This window comes from Mollisia scopiformis (genome assembly GCF_001500285.1).
Source record: "Mollisia scopiformis unplaced genomic scaffold LY89scaffold_1, whole genome shotgun sequence".
Classification (NCBI taxonomy): domain Eukaryota; kingdom Fungi; phylum Ascomycota; class Leotiomycetes; order Helotiales; family Mollisiaceae; genus Mollisia; species Mollisia scopiformis.
This window is the reverse complement of record NW_017263581.1, coordinates 1,895,631-1,912,340: the sequence shown is the minus strand read 5'-3', so window position 1 is coordinate 1,912,340 and position 16,710 is coordinate 1,895,631. Positions and strand designations below refer to the sequence as shown.

Genomic DNA, 16,710 nt, shown 5'->3' with positions numbered 1-16,710 from the left:
CTCCATCACCACCCTCCCAGCCAACCCCAGAAGCAAAGCGCAAAATCCCCGCATGATTGGTGCAGCAGTAAGTGCTTTTTCCAAGGCAACAAAGAAAAGCAGTAATTACGGAACGGGACGTCACGTCTCCCTTCCACCTGCATTAGCTTAAGTGCGAGATGCAACAAAAGCATGCTTACTGCGCTTTAATAGTCGTTTTAAGATTTGTTTATTGGCACTGGTGTGGTGTGGTGGATGGCGTTACACGAAATTGTGACTCTTCCCCTAGCGACTGGCTTGCAACATACGAGAACCCAGTTTCGAAACTTGGGAAATAATTGCCTGAGGTACGTTCGTATATCTTACTCTCATGATCTGGTCTCATGAGATGAAGACTTTTTTCTAGAAGGGACAGGAGAACAAGATTCTCACATCACCCCCTTTTCTCACCACATCTCAAACGCAGCCAATCAGCGCGTCCCGGTCCTTGGGAGAAATTAATGTTGCACGCCGCAAAAAAAAGGGCATTTCGCTGCCCCGCAGGGCGTTCAAGCGCCATGATGTCTCATTTTATTTTGCTTTTGTCCAGTTAGAGACTTCCAATAGGAGATGTGCCACACCACTTTCCCCCTTTTTTATTTCGCTTACTTAAGCAAAACCTAGTCGCGGGGAACGTGGAAACGGCATGGTGAGGCTGAACTAGTTGTTTAGGTCCTAAACTTCAGTGAAGTTTGGATTATTGAAGTCATGCACGAGCGCTGGGGCGTTCGAGAATGAATAGTTCAGTATTTCTTGTTGCATGTCGCAGGAACACTGCAATGTCGCAGTAACTGCAGTGTTCCGGCCCACGCTTGAGTATTTGCGCTCCTGCTGGACTTTCAATTCGTGCTCTTGTGGAGACTCACGGCCAAGTCTCGATGATGAGTAGGAGCTCCATTTTGTATCCACGATAAGGCTCGTTCGCCCATTCTCATTATCAGATACCTGCTGTAGTGTTTCCGCGGGCCCGATGATTCAAGCTCAAGAGATGGAGCGTTGAATGTTGCCCGCCTCGAGTCCTTCCTGAAGTTTCATTGTCCTGCAATTTTCGGACCATCCATGCCAGCTGATTCAAGAAGAGCAGTGAAGTCTTCCTTCAAATTGTCCCAAGTCCTCGTCGTCTATGGGCAGGTTTCCCAGAGTCTTACCGGACTTCAAGCAAGCAAGAGCTAAATGATAAAAGGATGTATCTCGATACTCTTTCCCCGTATCCTCCACCTTAAGAACCACAAGTTCCCCGCAGCGACATTTATCTATCGTCAAAGCATCTGGACACAAAGTTTTGTTGCTCGTCGACTATCGGACCTTCTTTTCTACCTCCTATCATAATAATTACCACATTCCAGCGTTTTTCTTCTCATCTCGATCTGATATTTGTTGCACATCGTCTTTCGGGCCGATCTCTTTCCAATCTACTGCGGATGAGTCTGGACTGCTTGTAGGACATTTAAAAGAGGGGAGAAGAGCAAGTTGTGATCTCATATCAGGAGAGTGTGGAGTCTAGTGGACCGGTAGTGCGAAGAAGAGAGTTTCCATTGCATTTCGCCTTCAGCCTTACAGATTACGCTGTGGCATACAAGTGGCTACCTTCTGATAGAATCTTTGGGGCCTAAGTCACAGAAGAATGAAGTCATTGTTCTAGATGGATTCAGGCCGATAACATCAGAGAGAGCCTTATGGGCCATGCTGCGGGGTAAATGAGGGTCCCTCTAAAAGAGTATCTGGTGTCTGATTTCCAGAATGATGCAGTCATTGTCTTAGATAAGCCAATGAACATCGAAGATGAGTGCTTGTTGCATTTCGAGTTTTCGCGCAAGGATTCATCGCGGGGACGATCTGGCTCCAGAATCCTTGGCACTTAGCTCACGAGGTTAATTTATCGTGCTAGACGACTTATTTGGCCGATCAGCGATATGTGTTATTGGGTATCAAGTATTTTGACAGTTTCGAATGTCCTAGACTTCTAGTTAACTCGGAAAGTACCGAAGCACGTTTTTTGGAATGCTCTGGATGTAAAGAAACTTTGGTATGTTGCATATCGCAGAAGATGATCGGCCAACTTGCCCAGAAGTGGGATCGTACTGTTTTATGCGTAAATGTCTAAGTGAGTTCGCTCGAAACGGTCCAACTCCAGAGGTTCTGATTCCCGCGCCTTGTGAACGCATGGGACATGAAGCAACCAGAAAGAGGTTGCTGATTAGAGATGAATCTTGAGGAAGGAGTTGTAGCTGAGTCCACCGCGGGCTGAATAACATGAGCATTATTTGTCTGGCTGCACATTCAGCAACCAGCACCGAATCTTCAATTCCCCAAGTTTTGAATTTACTTCGTGAAGCGATACTTGGTAGCTACTACTCAGCAGTATGCCAGCATAAGGACAAAGTTCCCAGCAGGTCTAAACATCTCCTTGTTTTCCCTTTCAAAGTATAGTTCAGTACTCACCATCTCACTAATGCTATGTTCTAGACACCGAGAAGAACCTCTAGATTTACCTTCCTAAACCATTATCCCGGAGATGTACACCTTTGTTGCATTTCGATAGAGCTTTACCCCACGATGTACTTGAAGAGTAGTGCATCTGCTGGTCTATGCCGGGCTATTCAGACAGGCAGGGATAGACGTTAACGGCCATCCCCTCTCCTCCCGTAGACCTCCGTTACTTGCGAGCTTAGCCTGGAAGTTACTCTTTTGTTGCACTTCGATGGCGTCGTGACACACGGTGGACAGCGGCTTGGACCATGATGAAATAGCGAAACTTAAGATTATCTAGGAGACTTAGTCTGGAATATACCCTTTTGTTGCACTTCGATAGTACCGTGACACATGGTGGATAGCGCCTTGCACCATGCCGAAGTGATAGGGCCATCGAATATCACAAGATTTGGCTTGAAATGAACTCATTTGTTGCCACTTCGATGGCTCTGTGTAATTGCTCCGTAGCGCCTCGCACTATGATGCTACAACAGAGCTCTAGATCATCTAGGAGATTTAGCTTGGAAGTACTATTTCGTTGCTCTTCAGTCCACATATAAGCTGCTCCTTCCCCTAGAATTCTTGGCTTTTTGCACATCGACAAGACTTGGCAGAAGAAACCATCACTTGACACTTCTTGACCAGCACAACGCCTCTACTTAATTATGAGCAAGCCAAGACAAGAAGTCCTTATAGTTCAGAACTTGCGGAAGTATCATCGCGACGTCTTGGCATTTTGCACGTCGACAGCCCTTGGCAATTGAGCCGCTACTTGGCATTCATAACCAAAGCCCCTTATTGCAATGACTTCAAGCTCTAGAAGCCAAGAGAAGAACTGTAGTTCAGATTTAAGGAATTGATCGCGCATGAATATCTTGGCTTTTTGCACGTCGACAAATCTTGGGCGATCAGTCTCTTGGCATTCCTCAACCACTGCTGTCTCTGAAAATCAACACTGCAAGTCAATCAACGATGACCTATTCACCACTTAGCATTCTTCCCCCTTGACATCATCCCCCTATCCCTTACCAAGCACCCTCCAAATCCGGTGCACCAAAATAGCCTCACGTGACTCCTCCGCCCTAAAATGGGTGTGAGTAACAAATTTCACATCAATTCACCTCACTTCATCTCGTACAACTCTTCACCTTCCCTCCCCTCTCAATTTGATAAATCATCTCAAACGCCGACTCGGCACGGCACGAGGCCGCCGCGTGGAGGAGGAGGCTGAGCCTTTGTTGCACATCGTACATGAAATGAGCAAATGTGTGCCGAGGGACTCGAGTGTGATACCTTACCTAGTGTGCAGGGAGGGCTGTTTGATGTCGGCACACAAGCACAAACCCGTCAATTTTTATATTTATTTTATTGAAACAAACAATTATCAAAAGCAAGCGCATGGTCTTGAAAGTTCAGAACTTTGGATTATAATTTGATTGATGGGTAGGAAGGATATCTGAGGGGATTGGAGATATTCGCTTCGTGATTTTTCTCTTCATTGATGTCTTTGGAATGCCTGATTTCATGTCGAGAATTATCCTATTGTTGTTGCTGTATACTAGGCACTGGACTATCTTGTCTCAACTCAACTCAATAAATTCAGAAGGCAACATCTTAACAGCGCTGCCAGAAATTTCTTCACAGACTATTAACCGTCAACGTGAAGTATCTCATGCATGCAGAAGTCTTCAGTGAAACCTTTTCACCTTCTTGTGTTGAGCATCGAAAGCAATCCAGTACTCTGACCCAGGTCAGCTCAACTCGTTGTGCGAAAATAAGTCATCACCTCTAAAGTGACAGCACAAAACGGGTTGCATTAAATTAATCTAAGGGTATCGAAGTCGTTGAAGAAGACGATTCGCTGATAAGGGGTATCAAAGATTCCTCCAACTCCACGCTGAACAATCGACAATTTCCAACCAAGTCATCATAACGCCATCAATGAAATTTCAACCGCGCAATCGAAAACAACATATTCTGCAGCACGTGAAAAATAACCACCACTCCTGTAGGCAGGAGTTCAGGCCAAGTTCCCAAATCCTGCTTCGCTTCACCGGTCACGTCGATTTTCCAACCGTACCAGATGATTCTACGTACTATCCAAGCTGCGACCATTTCGCAGGCCCATGTCACCATTGAGGCGTAGAATGTCAATCCAAAATCGTATTCTGAGCCATCGCTGATGGGCAACCCGCCATCAGTGGGAGGAGTGGCTGGTGTGTCTTCTTTATCGAATGCAAAATATGGATAGACATTTTTGTTGGCTCCGTAATGCAGAACCAGAATTGAGCCTAGGAAGGCTAGCATTGAGACGTTCTCGGAGAGGCCTCGAATGAATATGTTTCGGGCACAAAATTTCTGGTATTGCTGTGTTGTTTGACCATTGATGCCAAGGATTGTGAGGACATAGTGGAATGCCCTTGACATGGAGAGCGGGAAGAGGATGATGAGAAAGCTGGAAGAGAGAACTTGAAGCAGGATAAATTGCTGTGGCGAGCGCAGGCGGGCGTACAGAGCACGAACGTACGTCTGATACGTTAGAGAATAGTATCTAGTGCTATTGTTAGCTGGATATTGTGAGTTTGGAGGCATGTCATACAATTTGAATACCCATCCCAAAGGATAGCTGCCAACGCGTTCTCCTTCATTTCCTCCCAAGATCCATCCTGTCAAGCCATCCAATAAGTTGATTGTCAAGACCCAGGTATAGACGTATACAATAGTCTGGATAGTGTTATGCGGCAAAGTTCTCAAATAGGTTTCAGCATAAGCTTCTCCAAGCACATATGCCATCATGCCAACATAAAGCGCGGCACAAAACCATATGAACCTCATAAAACTAGCTGGAATCCACCGTTTTCGGAGAGCCAGATTCCGTTCTCGCATATTCGTATTTTCAGATGCCAGAGCTACTTCGAGAGGGGCATCTGGGTCATAATGATTTTGAGTAACATTTGCCCTTCGAGGACGACTTCTTGCTACAACCGTTTCAGACTCACCCGTCCACCAAGATGTTGTAAATATGCGTTGGGTTTCTGAGAGTGACTGTCGTAGGCCGAGGTGCCGTTCGTGATTCACAAGAATACCAAATGCTAACATGAGCGGCATAGCCATGGTGAAGAAGGTCCAGCATATCCACAAAGTGTTATAGCCCGTGAAGTCCCGTAGATCAGTGAAATAATATACTGGTATTGGGACTGCTAGGGATACTATGCCAATCAGCGAAACAGTTAGGGGAAATCCTAATGTCTCTGGCCACCTATTTATTTGTTAGCGCTGATTCCAACAGAAATTCAGAGATACTTACCAGTTGAGGCTGTATATATTGAACACTTTCGTTACCCATAATAAGGCCGTCAAATTATATAGCCCATAATAAACGAACAAAAAGAACCAGAAGTTGATTTCAACACGCGCAGCTCCGTGACCAGGAATCTTATGCCCTAGTGAGATGCCCTCCGCAAAATCGTCGTCGTCTATTTCGTATTGCGGAATTGGAAGTGCACACCATCCAACAGCCTATGGATGGTGGTCAGTATAACGGTCTCCCATCTTCCTTTGCAGAAGGATGGTGGTGGCGTGGTAACTCACCAAAGCAGCTGGGAAAACAGCAAGCAATACCCATCTTGACCACCACTTATCTACGAGCCTGGCTACAACAGCTTGTCTTGGTTCCAGCCACAGATCTCGCTGTATTCGTCCCCATCTCTTCAACCTTCCCATATCCTCTATTTCAATCGAATCGTCATCGTCATCATCGTTGGTACCGAACACCGTACCATACCCCCAGCCCGACCCTCTCCCCGTCCATGTTCCTAGCAGACTATTGCGGTGACTTCTAGTGCCATGCCGCTGCGCGTCCGGCACCGCGCGGAATCGTCCTAATAGCGGAGAACTGTCGTTCGCCGGACCGCGGGTTTCGTTGCCCTGCTGAAAATCGAAGAAGGAAGGCATTCCATCCCTCGACTCGTCGAATAATGGTAATATGTACAGATGTAAAGATGCGAACGCAGATAAGACTTGGATGGCGAAAGTGAATCCTGGATAATGTTGCTCGGAGAAACTCCGGTTGAACTTTTTTATCCCTGGTCTTTGACACGTGAACTGGGGTCGAATCTAGGGGTCTTCACGTGCTGGCTCTTCCTAACTTCCTTTTTCTAAGCGCCTCTTCTTCTTCTTTGAGTTCTGATGGGCATTCTCTACTCTTGTCTTAAACAAGAGCATTCAAAGTCAAGTTCGAAGACTGACTCGAGTGAGTCTCTCATTGGTGATTCTATTTCTGCATGTCTAAAGTCTTTTGAAGCTTTACCATCTCTCCTTGGACTTCAAAGATTGGATTAATTGACGTTCTGTTATTCACGAACCGTTGCCACAGGCCCGTCAGTATGAGGGGAAATGATAAGATCAAGCCACATCATCCAGAAAGAGTCTAGAAGTCCTCACTCCAATATTCTGTCGCAGCCTCATCTTCGTTTCCTTTTTCTGCTTCCCGCTGTCATTGGCTAGTCTCTCATTGTCTCGAACAATCAGAGCCACACTACCCACGAATACGACGGAAGTGATTCAAGTGTATTGTTGATCTTTGATAGGCACAGCCTCGCAGGCGTGTCGTGAAGGGACTTCAAAATGACTCTGATTCTTCAGGACATTGAAGGATATGATCTTCGCTGCTCCATACTGTCGTTACCATGCCATTGTCTACTCATGATGGCCTCCAGAGCGACGACTGCGCCCAGAGTATAGAGAGGTCGACGAGATCTGAGAGCATCGATAAGTCGTCTCATCGTACGTCGGTGTTTATCGAGCATCACGATCTGCCGCCTGTTTGGGGCAAGGATTCACAACCTGGATACAAGGGAAGGAGAGTTTTGGGGATCCTGCCGAGCCAGCATCCAGACGGACCATATGCCAACAGCGGCCCTCTAGGGGCGTACGACCCTCAATACAACGAGCCTTCAAGAATGGCTCGACCTGTGGATATTGGCTATGAGATGCCGGAACGATATGGAGGCAAGGAAGTGGCGTGGAAAGAGGAAGGCGTCATACCTCTGGCCGGCAACAATAACACATGGGTTCCTCCTACCGTACAAGAAAGGAGGGTGTGCGGGGTAGTCCGATGGGCGTTCTGGGCTGTATTTTCGTGTATATGTTTCTTGATTATAGGAGGTGCTATAAGAGGGGTCATTGCTGGGGTTAGTTCATCAAAAAAGTCTTCGAGGTAAGTTGGAATTAAGCTCTGCTTGGGCAATAGACATTGACAATAGTCTGCATAGCAGTGATTCAGCTTCGGGCTCCGCTATCTCGGGCCTAGCTGCCACAACATCTTACTCAACCTCAGTGAGCTCTTCTACCAGCACATCGACCCTCAGTAACGGCGATGTGATCCTGATCACTTCAGTATACACTGCAATACAGACTATCAAGCCTCAAACGACTACGAGCTTACAGGCTACGTCAACGACAAAAATTTCTACTACATCTTCTGCATCGACTTCTGCAAATGCAGCTACTTCGTCCCAAAATGCCACTTCCGTCACCACGACATTTTCTCCAGGATCGGTGACCTCAATGAGTACAGCAGCAGCAGCCTCGAAATCTACACAATCTTCTTCGACAGATATATATCCACTCGATTGCCCGGCTATAAACGGAAACACAGTTTCAACAACAGCTGGTAAGTCTTCCATCATCTTCCTTCAAGACCCTGGATTCATAGACCTGCTAAACTCCAACCCAATCCAGGCACCGAATCCTCAAGCTACACAATCTCCTGCAACACAGACTACACCTCCCCTTCCATCAGCACCGTAACCGCGACCTCGATACTCGAATGCTTCAACGCCTGCGCCCAATACACGAACCTACAAACGACCACCTGCCGCGCCGCAACCTTCAACGCCAAGCTAGCGACGGGCAACTGTTTTCTGCGCAGCGATGTCACCTCGTCGTTTTCTACTGGGAGCGATAACTCGGTTGCTGTGGCGGTCTTGGTGCAGGGTGGTGTTTCGAAGGGACGAAAAAGGTGGTTTCATGGCGTTGTTTCTGCTGAGTGAAGCATTTGTTTTGTATTGGATGTTGGAGTTTGAAAGTTGTGGGACACTACTACTACTACTACTACTACTACTATTGCCGGAATCGGCCGGTTTTTATTTGCTGTGTTATGTTATGTTGTACTATCCCCCCCCCTAAATAATTGTGAATGCTCCACTTCTTGCGTCTGTGCAGTGACAAGGGAGGTGCGCGAGTAGGAATCTCGAAGATTCTTTGGTGGAGGTCACGCCTATTATCTTATTGGAAGACACCCCCTTGCTGCTAATCAGCCCTATTGTGGAGCATTCACAATTATTTAAGATATAGTATTCATGTAATGCTAATTATATACCGTCCATCATCTATCCCAGTTCCAGAGTGGGTTTTCGTGCACTGCCGATTCAAGGATGGGTTCCACAATTGTGAATTAATGTTGCGGGCTTTCTCTCAAGGTCATGCTTACAAGTGGGATGCCAGGAACAATCAAACGTTAAACGGGTACCTTAATCGGGGCGAATGGTCTGGACTCTCTCCTCGAACGAGGCCTTTGATATTAACACGTGATCATGCTTCACATCATCGAATACGGGCATGCCGCTGCTATGCGAAGGCAAGGAAAGTAATGCGATGCATCGTAAAGGAGGTAAGCCGGCTGATTGAGTGATGCATGGGAAACTTGATGAGTGTTTTCCTCTTATCGATATCGATGCGCCGGAGAGGATAGGGGATTTTCTTTTCTCTCCGGATAACAAGCATTTATATCGTGCACCGTGAAACGAATCCACAATCTGCGGATTTCTGGAGCAGGATTTTTTGGTAACGGATCCGGAAGGGAGGGAGAAAAAGAGAGAGAGGGATTTTGAGGAGCTTCCTGATTTGGTGATTCCGAGGATGGGACCTGAAGGTGTTCATAGCTTTTCCTCTTCTTCTTCTTCTTCTGCTCGAAGAGTGCAAGCGCTTCTCCACGTGGTATGGAAAGTCAGCACTACTTACAATGATATTGAATCATCGAGATTTCGAGGAGGCTAGAACACCACCAGCACCCAGAAGGATAAAGGGAAGAATCCCGATACCAACCGTCGATGCAAACAGGAGTCTTTTCTCTTATCAGCCCCATAGGGCCCTTTTCACATGCTGTACTGTTGCTGGCTGGTTGGGCTGGCGAGTAATCGGTGCTAGCTGCTGTAACACCATAACGGGCGATGACTCTTTCAAACCGTGGGGCAACACAGCGATGGGATGAAGGGGACCTTGTTCTGAGGTCCTGATTGGTGGTCACCTCATCGGCTCAATGCTTTTTTTCCATGGCTGCATTGCTGCGAGAGGACTGGACGGGCTGGACTACAGTAGACTGCTGGATTGCAAGATGAGCGTTTCCGGGCGGTGAGATAGTGGGGTGTGGTGAAACATTGTGTCATGGCTAAATTCAGAGACCTTGGAGGTGGACCAGAGAGACGATGTATATAAAAATAATACATATACAAATTCTGTTGGGCTGATGGTCTGGATGATGGGTTGGGGATGGATGGATTTGATTCGATTCATGCCCTAAGTAAGCGACGGTCTGAGAGCTCGTGTTGTGTTTAGTAGTGTGGGTGGTGAGATGCTGGTTATCGATGGTGATTGGAGAAATTGATAAAGTCGAGAGGAGCTGGAGGGTGTGTAGAATACAGTAGAGTGTCGAGAGAAGGTTTGGAGATGATGATGCGGCATCGGCTCGCGGGTTCCTGGGAAGAGAGACTCGGCTTCTTTAGCGCCACTTTGCGTTTTTCCGCCGTGTGTGAGAAATGACAACCGTTCGATCTTGCTCTCTACCAAGATCATGATCGTCCTGTATCTGGAGGGCTGCAGATAACCTTTTGCAGATCAACCGCAGAGCGACGACGGTGTCCATGCCGCAAAGAAGTGTTGAGCGATATGATGCGCTGTCAAGAGCACAACACAGCACCACGCAAACACCTACTGTAATACGCTCGTCGTTAGTCATGCCATGCCATGCCATGCCATGCCTTGACTCTTGATAGTGCTGCCCTCCACGCCGCCGTCTATCGCATCGCTCTCACCGACACATCGGTTTTGATAATCAGGACGACGGGAACAATTCCAGAAGGACACCACCCACCAAGCCATTGCTAGCCATCCACTCAAACAAGTCTCACCACCGATGCTGGGGGCTCCAGTATTTCACGGCCTGCAAATCACGCCTTCGAGTTGCTGCGGGCGTCTGGTCGCGCATCGTGGTGGCTGCTGGTGCTTGTTCGTTTCGAGTCTTTCGATCCATCTCTCCATCCTGCTGCTGCTGCTGCAACTACTCAGTTGCGTGCAGGAAGGATTGCAGCTGGCGAGGAAGTGACCTAGGATAGATAGAGATATAGCATGGGTTCGGCTTGACCTCTTTGAGCAATACCTACCTCTGTTGCCCTTCCCGACTCTTGGATGCTGTGTATCCTTCAGTATCCGGGTTATATCTCTTCGTACCTCCCGTATTTGCTCTTACGATCGCGTCTCCGTCTTTCTTCTCGCGCGTCCCCTGGACTGCCCTGGTCTTCCCGCCTACTAAAGCCAGCAAAAGCCAATAGGCAGCGCACTATCCATGCCGGGTTGCTGCTATGATCCTCCTGAGGACTCCGATCCAAACCTCATCCAAACCTGGTGCTAAAGCCAGCAAAGCAAATAATGCTTAGGTATCTAATAAAGACAAATAAAAAATAATGAAAATAGTACATAATAAATAATAAATATTGTAATGCTGATTCCAATCCTTGACCCTACCTACCTACCCAGGTACTTTACTTCCTCTTTCCACCTAACGCCCTCGTCTACGTCCCTAGTCGCTTCCACCCAAGCAGCCCCTCCACTGCACCACCGCCGCCGCTTTCCCCATCCGAGGAATTTTTTTATCTTTTGCATATCTGACTACCGGACCTCACCTCACCTCTCACCTCCCCCTTCCTCTCTTTCCTCTTTACGATGCCCGCGCAACATCCTTCCGTTGCTCCTGCAGAAGATACTTCTCCCAACGCAACCGCGACCACGGACAATGCCTCGAGACTCGAGTCCCAGTCCTCCTCCGCTACCGCCAGTGCCGCCGAACTCGCCCGTACGAAGATCGCCCTACGGGCCGCGCTCCGTCAATTCCCAGACTTCCCTATTCCTGGAATAGACTTCGTCGACATTCTGCCTCTCTTCGCCGATCACTCTATTCACACGTCGCTCGTCCGGGCCCTCGAACTCCAAGTCAAATCCTTCAACAATGGTGTCAGACCAGACGTGATTATCGGACTCGACGCACGAGGCTTCCTGTTTGGCCCCAGCCTGGCCTTGAAGATCGGGTCGAGCTTTGCTCCTGTCCGTAAGCGGGGCAAGCTGCCTGGTCCCACCGAGGAGGCGCCTTTCGATAAGGAGTACGGACAAGATTTCTTCCAAATTCAGGCTGATGCTGTGAAGAAAGGCCAGACTGTCTTGGTGGTTGATGATATTATTGCAACTGGTTAGTCTTCCGTCGTCTGCCAACTCAACATAGAAATCCATCAACTAACGTTATTATCCGATAGGTGGTTCTGCTCAAGCTGCTGGCAAGCTCGTAACTCAACTGGGAGGAACTCTCGTCGGCTACCTTTTCATCCTCGAACTCGACTTCTTGAAGGGACGGGATAAGCTCGATGCTCCAGTCATTACACTCCTCTCCGACGACATGACGATGGACAAATAATAACAGGCTTTGTTATCTCTGCAAACAGGTCTCTTTGGCGTTTACGGGTGGCATAGGGCATTCGACATAGACAGCATTGCATTTTTTGGGCATCCCTTGTAGCTGGGAACATGATGAAGGGAGAATACGCTTCTTATAGAAGTAAGATCTTATACGTTTGATCAACTCTGGATTTGTGCTGGAGCGAGTAAACACACTTGCGTTCAACCGCTAGCTTTTCACCACCACCACACGGCTAGAGCACATCTAAAAAGTTTTTCTCTGCCCGCTCCCAAGTTTGGCGGGGTAACGCAGAGGATCTTTAGATGAACCGTCCATCTTCTTAACTTTGGACGATAAGGGCTGGTATGAATCCCATCAGAATTCGAATTTCCTTCGAACGTCTTCTCTATTCATTTTCTTTCGCAACCCTCAGAAAGGTAAACTGTAAAATTCAACAAAAGCAGCTTGACTCGTTTTTTCACAATGGAGGGGCAATCACGTGTGTGGCCCAAGCTCCCGTCCCTTCCCTCGCATTTCTGAGGGAGCCAGGGATGAATCCGATGAGACTTTCGAGGCTGATGATGCAAGGCACCATGCTTTGCGCCCATATAAGGTAGGTACGACTTTCAATATTTCAATATTTCTCTTCCTCCGTCATTCCAATATTTCACAATCAACCATGTTCGCAAGAAATACGACAAGTAACCTCGGTGATCTGAGTAAAGACACCAAACTCGCATCCCCACCCGAAGACAGCACCTCCGCTCTCTCTTGGTCCCCAGTTGCGGATTATCTGGCTGTAGCGTCGTGGGATAGCAAGGTGAGGATTTATGATGTTTCGAAGGGGCAGGGTGTCACAGCGATCGATCTTAATGGTCCGGCTCTGAGTTGTGACTGGTCTAAAGTACGTGTACTATCTTTCTTGCAAAATATATAACAGATTGACAATCTATTGTAGGACGGAAAAAAAGTGGTAGGGGCAGGAGCTGACAAGACTGCTCAAGTAGGTCTTTTCATTCTATGGCTTTACAATGACAGGGGCTTACGATAATGTAGTTGATGGACCTTGAAGCCAATACAACGGTACAAGTTGCGGTACACGATGCCCCGATTCGGGTCGTGCGCTTCTTTGAACATCCTAACTCGAATGGACCCATGATCGTTACCGGGTCGTGGGATAAGACGGTGAAGTATTGGGATATTAGGGCTCCGACTGGAGCTCCGGCAAGCAGTTTGACTTTGCATGATCGTGTGTATGCTATGGATGGTGAGTTTTTTCTCATACGCTGTGTTTCCTACAGGAGTTTTCAGAGTTAGGAACTATTTCAAGATTTCAGCTTGCAAGTTCTCGAAATATCTCCGAACTCTCCAATTGTCTTGCCAGCTCTTTCACAATGCTAACCCACTGTTCAGTCAGAGACACTTTGTTAGTAATCGGGGATGCAGACACGAATATTTACATCGTGAACCTCAATGAACCAGCCAAAGTCTTCAATGCGCGGAACAGTCCGCTGAAATGTCAGACCCGTACTATATGCTGCTACACCGACGCCACGGGATTCGCTATGGGCAGTATCGAAGGCAGAGGAGCCTTTCAGTGGGTTTCGGACCAGGATTTCACCGCGTGTGTAGAAGCAACGAAGCCTAATTGAAGTATTTACAGTACTAATGTGGAAATAGGAGGTCGTACACCTTTAAGTGCCATCGGAACCCCTCGACTACGGTGCAGAGTACGACGGATGTCTATAGCGTAAATTGTATCTCTACTCATCCTAAGTGGGGAACTTTCTCGACAGCTGGGTCGGATGGCACGTATCAGTTCTGGGATAGAGATAGGAAGTGTCGATTGAAAGAGTATCCGAAGGTTGGGGGCCAGATATCTGCTACAGGTAAGATTGTGATATTGCTGTTGGTTTCTTGCTAATGATGGAGTAGGATTCAGTTTTGATGGGTCGAAGTTGGCGTATGCGGTGGGTTATGATTGGAGTCAGGGGTTTATGGGGAACAGACCCGAGACGCCAAATTGGATCGGGATCCATCATGTGTTGGAAGAAGATCTTAAGCCTAGGCCGCCGCCGGGGAGGAGATAGGTGATTGAGGAATTGGAGATGCTTGATCGAGAGTGTTTGGGGGTACATGATTTTGTGTGACGTGCATGGCTTTTGTCCTACAACTTTCTTCGAAGGAAGGAGCTAGTGTGGTGACTCTTCACGAACTTAAGATCAAGTAGCAAATATCAATCATCATACCTCTCATTCAACTAATATCAATCTTCCAACTCACCCAAACCTCACCACCCTAGCCTCGTCAACAAGGCTGACAATCGGCCTCCAAATCCCCGACCCTCAAACCACCATCGAAAAAAACATCAATCAACAACGCACCTCAAAATCAATGGCCACCTCCTCTTCATGCCCTCTCCTCCTCCCCCAGAACCGCAAACTCCGCCACCTCCAAGGCCTCTACATCCGCAACCTGACCCTCTCCCGCCCCCGCGGCCACACCACCGACGACACAGCTCTGCTCCCCATCCCGAAATCCCTCGAGCACCATGGCCTGCACCACGCGCACTCGTCCTCCGACCTCTTGTCGTCGTCGAGACCCGGCGGGCTGCGCAGACGCAGCACGAATCTGACGCCGGGCGTGAGGCAGCGGAGGCTGGAGAATGTGATTGAGGAGCGGATGGTGGATGCGTTTTTTAGTCTGCACGTCGGGGAGCAGGTGGTGTATGTTAGTGAGGTGGTAGAGAGGGTTACGAATCCGTGTTGGAGGGACTTTGAGCTTGAGGGGGCGGGGGGAGGGATTACGAGGGCCGATACGGTGGTGCTGAAGGTTTGGGTTAAGAGGAATGGGGTCGAGAGGTGGGGATTGTTGTTGGAGGAGGAGGTGAGGTTGAGGGGGTTGAGATGGGTGGGGAAAGGGTTAGAGGGGTTGAGTGAGGGGTTTGGGGCGAATGCTGTGGTGTTAAGGTTGGTGGATGGGATGTATGTTTTTGATGTCGGTGGTAGGGGTGGGGAGAAGGAGGTGCAGAAGAAGAGGAGAGAGGGCGAGAAGGGGGTTATGGAGACAAGTTCCTACAGTGCGTTGATGCGGTTGAGTAACCTGGATGAGTCGATTCAAGATGCGTTGGCTATGAGAGAGGAATTGGCTGGGCAGATCAACCGGATACTGAGGGGAAGGAAAGTCGATGAGAGTCCGCAGGCAGAAGAGGTTGTCAAGCTGGCAACGAAATATGTTGCTTCTGAAAAGAAGATGTTGAAGGCTTCGATACGGAGAAGAGCGGAATTGAAAGCTTCGATTGCGGCAAGGAGTAAAGCTATCCAGACGGGAAACGAGGTCCAAGCCAAAGTCATGGAAGACATCAACAATGCCCAGGACAAGCTGTCTCAATGTCGAACATTACTAGCTACTACAACGTCCGAAATCCACGGACAAAGAAGACGGATCTGTGAAGAGCTCCTCGCTATTTTCCCCATCGAACCGACATCTCACCCATTACTATTCACAATCTGTGGTCTCCCTCTCCCAAACTCAACCTTCGAAGACGCAGACGAAGACCTCATCGCCGCAGCCCTAGGCTACGTCGCCCGTCTAGTCGATATGCTGCAGTACTACCTCTCAGTCCCGCTCACCTACCCCATCACTTGCTACGGCTCCCGCTCCATCATCCAAGACCTGATCTCCATCCTACAAGACAACCAACGTACCTTTCCTCTATACATGAAAGGCACGGTCCGCTTCCGTTTCGACTACGCTGTCTTTCTGCTGAATAAAAATATCGAGTGTTTGGCGGAAAGCCAAGGATTAAAGGTGTTGGATATTAGACAAACGCTGCCGAATTTGAAATACCTGCTGTATGTGTGTAGTGCGGGGAGTAGTGAACTGCCGGCGAGGAAGGCGGGCGGGATTAGAGGGTTGATTTTGATGAGGGAAGGGAGTAGGAGGGGGAGTGAGGATAGTGGGGTGGGGAATGGGGAAGCGAGGCGGGCGTTGGAGAGTGCTGGGAAGGAGGGGAAGGGTGGAGATGAGGTTTTGACGGTGCCGTTTGGGGGGAATGGAGGGGTGAGGAGTTTGAGGACTAGTGGGTTGAGGGAGAATGTTAGGTAGTTGTGAGTTTGGTGTATGAATTGGACTCGTTGAGTTGAAAGTTGAAGACTGCTTCAAGTGTGTGTGCGTGTGTGTGTGTGTGTGTGTGTGTGTGTGTGTTTTGTTGATTGAAGTGCAGTGTGATTCGTGAAGAGTTGTTGGGAAGTGCCTGTTCGATCACCTTTCTTAGAAGAAATTAAGCGAGTACGTGGAAATCATGATGCTGAGGTGAGCAAGCTTCTCTATTGTTCTCCTTTCATCTTGAGTTGATGCACTGAGAAGAATTTGCTGCAGATGCCAGTTCCAATTTCATTGTCTGTGAAGATTGTAGGTACATCAGTGAGACGGGCTAATGAAACGATGTTACAAACAGATTCACATGTTGGAAATTGTTCTCTTTCGTTTGAGTC

At 48.2% G+C, this 16,710-nt stretch overlaps 5 protein-coding genes across 5 annotated transcripts; 4 read left to right on the top strand and 1 right to left on the bottom strand.

The window, feature by feature from the left end:
* Nucleotides 1-4,164: 4,164 nt before the first annotated feature.
* Nucleotides 4,165-6,524, bottom strand: LY89DRAFT_604996 (uncharacterized protein). The gene is made up of 4 exons (XM_018210376.1): nt 6,082-6,524; nt 5,798-6,009; nt 5,090-5,749; nt 4,165-5,041 (listed from the first exon to the last, which is right to left on the bottom strand). The coding sequence occupies exons 1-4, from the start codon at nt 6,442-6,444 to the stop codon at nt 4,429-4,431; spliced, it is 1,848 nt and encodes a 615-aa protein (XP_018078738.1). The 5' UTR covers nt 6,445-6,524; the 3' UTR covers nt 4,165-4,428.
* A 927-nt stretch (nt 6,525-7,451) lies between these two features.
* On the top strand, nt 7,452-8,543 carry LY89DRAFT_727412 (uncharacterized protein; the record flags this gene model as incomplete). The annotated part of the gene is made up of 3 exons (XM_018219150.1): nt 7,452-7,708; nt 7,764-8,164; nt 8,233-8,543. The coding sequence occupies 3 exons, from the start codon at nt 7,452-7,454 to the stop codon at nt 8,541-8,543; spliced, it is 969 nt and encodes a 322-aa protein (XP_018078737.1).
* A 3,010-nt stretch (nt 8,544-11,553) lies between these two features.
* Nucleotides 11,554-12,211, top strand: LY89DRAFT_554874 (adenine phosphoribosyltransferase; the record flags this gene model as incomplete). The annotated part of the gene is made up of 2 exons (XM_018208353.1): nt 11,554-12,010; nt 12,075-12,211. Coding segments are annotated over 2 exons (594 nt in total), but the record flags the coding sequence as incomplete, so codon positions are not given.
* A 243-nt stretch (nt 12,212-12,454) lies between these two features.
* LY89DRAFT_20082 (WD40 repeat-like protein) lies at nt 12,455-14,456 on the top strand. The gene is made up of 6 exons (XM_018205788.1): nt 12,455-13,118; nt 13,173-13,217; nt 13,271-13,481; nt 13,628-13,838; nt 13,895-14,103; nt 14,150-14,456. Exons 1-6 carry the CDS (start codon nt 12,894-12,896, stop codon nt 14,302-14,304), a joined length of 1,056 nt encoding a protein of 351 aa, XP_018078735.1. The 5' UTR covers nt 12,455-12,893; the 3' UTR covers nt 14,305-14,456.
* Nucleotides 14,457-16,701, top strand: LY89DRAFT_20083 (uncharacterized protein). The gene is made up of 2 exons (XM_018205789.1): nt 14,457-16,528; nt 16,674-16,701. The coding sequence occupies exon 1, from the start codon at nt 14,609-14,611 to the stop codon at nt 16,319-16,321; it is 1,713 nt and encodes a 570-aa protein (XP_018078734.1). The 5' UTR covers nt 14,457-14,608; the 3' UTR covers nt 16,322-16,528; nt 16,674-16,701.
* The last annotated feature ends 9 nt before the right edge of the window (nt 16,702-16,710 follow it).

Bases quoted from the DNA above. Each gene is read 5' to 3' on its own strand.
- LY89DRAFT_20082 (XM_018205788.1), top strand. From the start codon at position 12,894: ATGTTCGCAAGAAATACGACAAGTAACCTCGGTGATCTGAGTAAAGAC. The intron at 13,119-13,172 runs GTACGTGTACTA...AATCTATTGTAG, and splicing joins TGAGTTGTGACTGGTCTAAA to GACGGAAAAAAAGTGGTAGG. The intron at 13,482-13,627 runs GTGAGTTTTTTC...CCCACTGTTCAG, and splicing joins TCGTGTGTATGCTATGGATG to TCAGAGACACTTTGTTAGTA.
- LY89DRAFT_20083 (XM_018205789.1), top strand. From the start codon at position 14,609: ATGGCCACCTCCTCTTCATGCCCTCTCCTCCTCCCCCAGAACCGCAAA.
- LY89DRAFT_604996 (XM_018210376.1), bottom strand. From the start codon at position 6,444: ATGCCTTCCTTCTTCGATTTTCAGCAGGGCAACGAAACCCGCGGTCCG. The intron at 6,010-6,081 runs GTGAGTTACCAC...CACCATCCATAG, and splicing joins CTGTTTTCCCAGCTGCTTTG to GCTGTTGGATGGTGTGCACT. The intron at 5,042-5,089 runs GTATGACATGCC...CAATAGCACTAG, and splicing joins TTGGGATGGGTATTCAAATT to ATACTATTCTCTAACGTATC.